At 39.3% G+C, this 2,892-nt stretch overlaps 1 protein-coding gene across 1 annotated transcript; it reads right to left on the bottom strand.

Moving 5' to 3' along the window:
• Positions 1–1,748: 1,748 nt before the first annotated feature.
• On the bottom strand, positions 1,749–2,072 carry LOC110738820. Its single transcript, XM_021919253.1, has one exon. The coding sequence runs from the start codon at positions 2,070–2,072 to the stop codon at positions 1,749–1,751; it is 324 nt and encodes a 107-aa protein (XP_021774945.1).
• Positions 2,073–2,892: the final 820 nt, after the last annotated feature.

Here is a 2,892-nt window from a genome sequence, read left to right as displayed (position 1 = left end):
TAAAAATGCTTCAATGAGGAATTTGGCGAGATTGAGGCTTGCATTTCCATGAGATCTAGTGAGCCACCATAGAAGTTTTAAGTCCAATGTAGTTACCTGGACGGCCTCACTCTTAGGTCAAAATAACTGAAGGATAAATCGATGTAGCATGCGAAGAGCTGGACAACCAATAGAACTAGATTTGCTAACACCGGACTCCCAATTTGTTGGACCTGTTATTTGTTTCCAAAAAGTGCTCGAGTTAAAGATAGAGTAGCTTGGATTTCCCTTGAATATCATATACTCTTTTGGACCCATGACACCTTTATTCGGCCATCCAAAAGCCGTATTCACATCATCCCACGACATTATCCGTTCATCTCCATCTAAAGAAAATACCACATCTCCCTTACTTGATTTAACATCAAGTGAGTCAAGAAATTCAATGACAAGTGATGGACATATATCATTATCAATACGAAGGACCTCACTCCACCCATGTGTTCTTACAATGCTATCAAACAACCAGTCGAACCCAAGGTTTTTAGCGTCTGAGAGAGAAGTAAAGAGTGTGTCCCACGGTTTGATCTTTAAGCTTCTTTGCACATTGTTTTTGAGACTTGGTTAACCAAGAAAGTGGAGTTGATGGTGATGGAGGAAGAGGTTGGACTCTAGATGGTGTTTTAGGTGTGGAGGTTTTAGAGGTTGGATTTGATTATGTAGGTCATTTTGTGGTTTTGGTGGGTGGTTTTTTTTTGTGATTTTTTTAGAGTATGTGTTGGGGTCATAGAGTGGCTTGGGTGCCTAAGAGGTTTGTGTTCTTGTCTTCATGGGGAACGTGATGAGAAGTTTAATCAACAAAGAATCACAAACTAATGAACAAGAATATTTCAAAGCCAAATATGTGTCACCCAAAATAATTCGCAATCAATCCACACAAAGAAAGTACACAAAATCAACACTACCACACCAAGTTGTGAAAATAGATAATAAAAAGGTTAAAACTCAAGAATAAACACAATTGTAGAATAATAAGAGATGAAAATTTTGAAATTTATACCTCTACAATGAGAATTGTGCATTAAAAATATGTCAAACCTCTTATAATAGTCCAATGATACCTCCAAAATTTTCAATTTCATGTCACTCACCTTTAATTGCAAAATCCCAATTCAATTTGAAAAGTTAGGGTTATTGAAATTTAAAGGAAGAGAAAGGTTATGGTGAGAGATGGTGATAGGAGAGAGAAAGGGTGGTGGGTGGTGGTCGTCGGTAGGGTAGGGCGACGGTGGTGGGTGCGGTTGTGGTGAAGGTGGCAAAGGGAGAGGAGAGAGAGAAGAGAGAGGTGGAGAAAAAAAAACTTACGTCCTTTTTTTTCTGTTTGTTTTAATGGCCTGCTTTGCAAAAACCCGTGGCCGCAGGCTGGCCTGCGAGCTGACAATGGTTGCGGAGGGGGTTGGGAAGCGCGGCACAGGGCCGTAGAGTGGGCTTCGGTTTTTGCTATTGCAGTAATTTTTTTAAGGAATACCTTCACTAAAAAAATGAAAGGAACAAAAATTGTTAATAATGTTGGTGAGTAAAAGCAAAAATATAAATTAACTATAAGAAAAATAAAAAGAAATAAGAAATCAGGTTACCTCCCGATAATTGCTTTTTTAAAGTCATGAGCTTGACTTCTTACCTCTATTTCAACCATCATTATTTGGGTCGGAGAGATAAATCATCTCTAATCTACCAATGAAATCACCTACGGTGTAGAGTTTCAAACGTTATCCGTTCACCATAAATTTGGAACCATTTTCAATAGCAACTTTAATAGCTCCATGATCTTTAACCTTAGTAATGGTGAAAGGTCCGGACCATCTAGACCAAAGCTTTACAGGGAAGAGCCGAAGTCTTGAGTTATAAAGCAACACCTTGTCGCCAACCTTGAACTCTCGTTTTTGGATCATCTTATCATGAAACTTCTTCGTTTGCTCTTTGTAGAGCCTATGGTTCTCATACGCATCGAGCTGAAACTCATCTAGCTCATTCAATTGAAGAAGTCTCGCTTCACCTGCCTTCTCTAGATAATTAATCTTTTGATGGCCCATTGTTAAAGATATTAAATTTCGACCGGTAAATGACAAGCTTTTCCATACAGAAACCGATACGGAGTTATCCCTAACGGAGTCTTGTAAGCCGTTCGCAATGCCCACAATGTATCATCCAACTTCAATGACCAATATTTCCAAGACTTGTTGACAACCTTTTCAAGGATTCTTTTAATTTGTCGATTAGATACCTCAACTTGGCCGCTCGTTTGAGGATGATAAGCCAAGCCAACCTTGTCAGTAACTCCATGTTTCTTAACAAGAGCCTTAAAAGTTCGTTGATGGAAATGAGAACCACCATCACTAATAACAACTCTTTGGACTCCGAAGCGCGGAAAGATGATCTTTTTAAATAGCTTCATAACAGTCTTCGAATCATTAGTAGGCGACGCAATAGCTTCGATCCACTTGGTGACATATTCGACGGCAACCAAAATGTACCGATTTCCATAAGAAGAGGGAAATGGTCCCATAAAATCAATGCCCCATACATCAAAAGGCTTGACCTCAAGATTCCCATTTAGCGGAATCTCTTGCCTCTTGATATATTTCTTGTTCTTTGACACTCATCACAAGCATTGCAAATGGCACGGGCATCCTTGAATAATGAGGGCCAATAGAAACCACATTGAAGCACTCGGTAGGAAGTTGTAGTAGAACCAAGATGTCTGATAGAGGGTAGATTATGGAAATGGTTAAGGATACCATGAGTATCCCAATCTGCTACACATCTCCGAACATTCCATCAGCACACTTACGATACAAATAAGGGTCGTCACAAAATATCGCTTAGCATCATGGTAGAACTTCTTGCTTTGTT

The sequence above is a fragment of the Chenopodium quinoa genome, unplaced genomic scaffold (assembly GCF_001683475.1).
Source record: "Chenopodium quinoa cultivar QQ74 unplaced genomic scaffold, ASM168347v1, whole genome shotgun sequence".
NCBI classification, from domain to species: domain Eukaryota; kingdom Viridiplantae; phylum Streptophyta; class Magnoliopsida; order Caryophyllales; family Amaranthaceae; genus Chenopodium; species Chenopodium quinoa.
Note: the sequence above shows the minus strand (reverse complement) of the source record. Positions and strands in the feature narration are given on the sequence as shown.

Bases quoted from the DNA above. Each gene is read 5' to 3' on its own strand.
- LOC110738820 (XM_021919253.1), bottom strand. From the start codon at position 2,072: ATGGGCCATCAAAAGATTAATTATCTAGAGAAGGCAGGTGAAGCGAGA.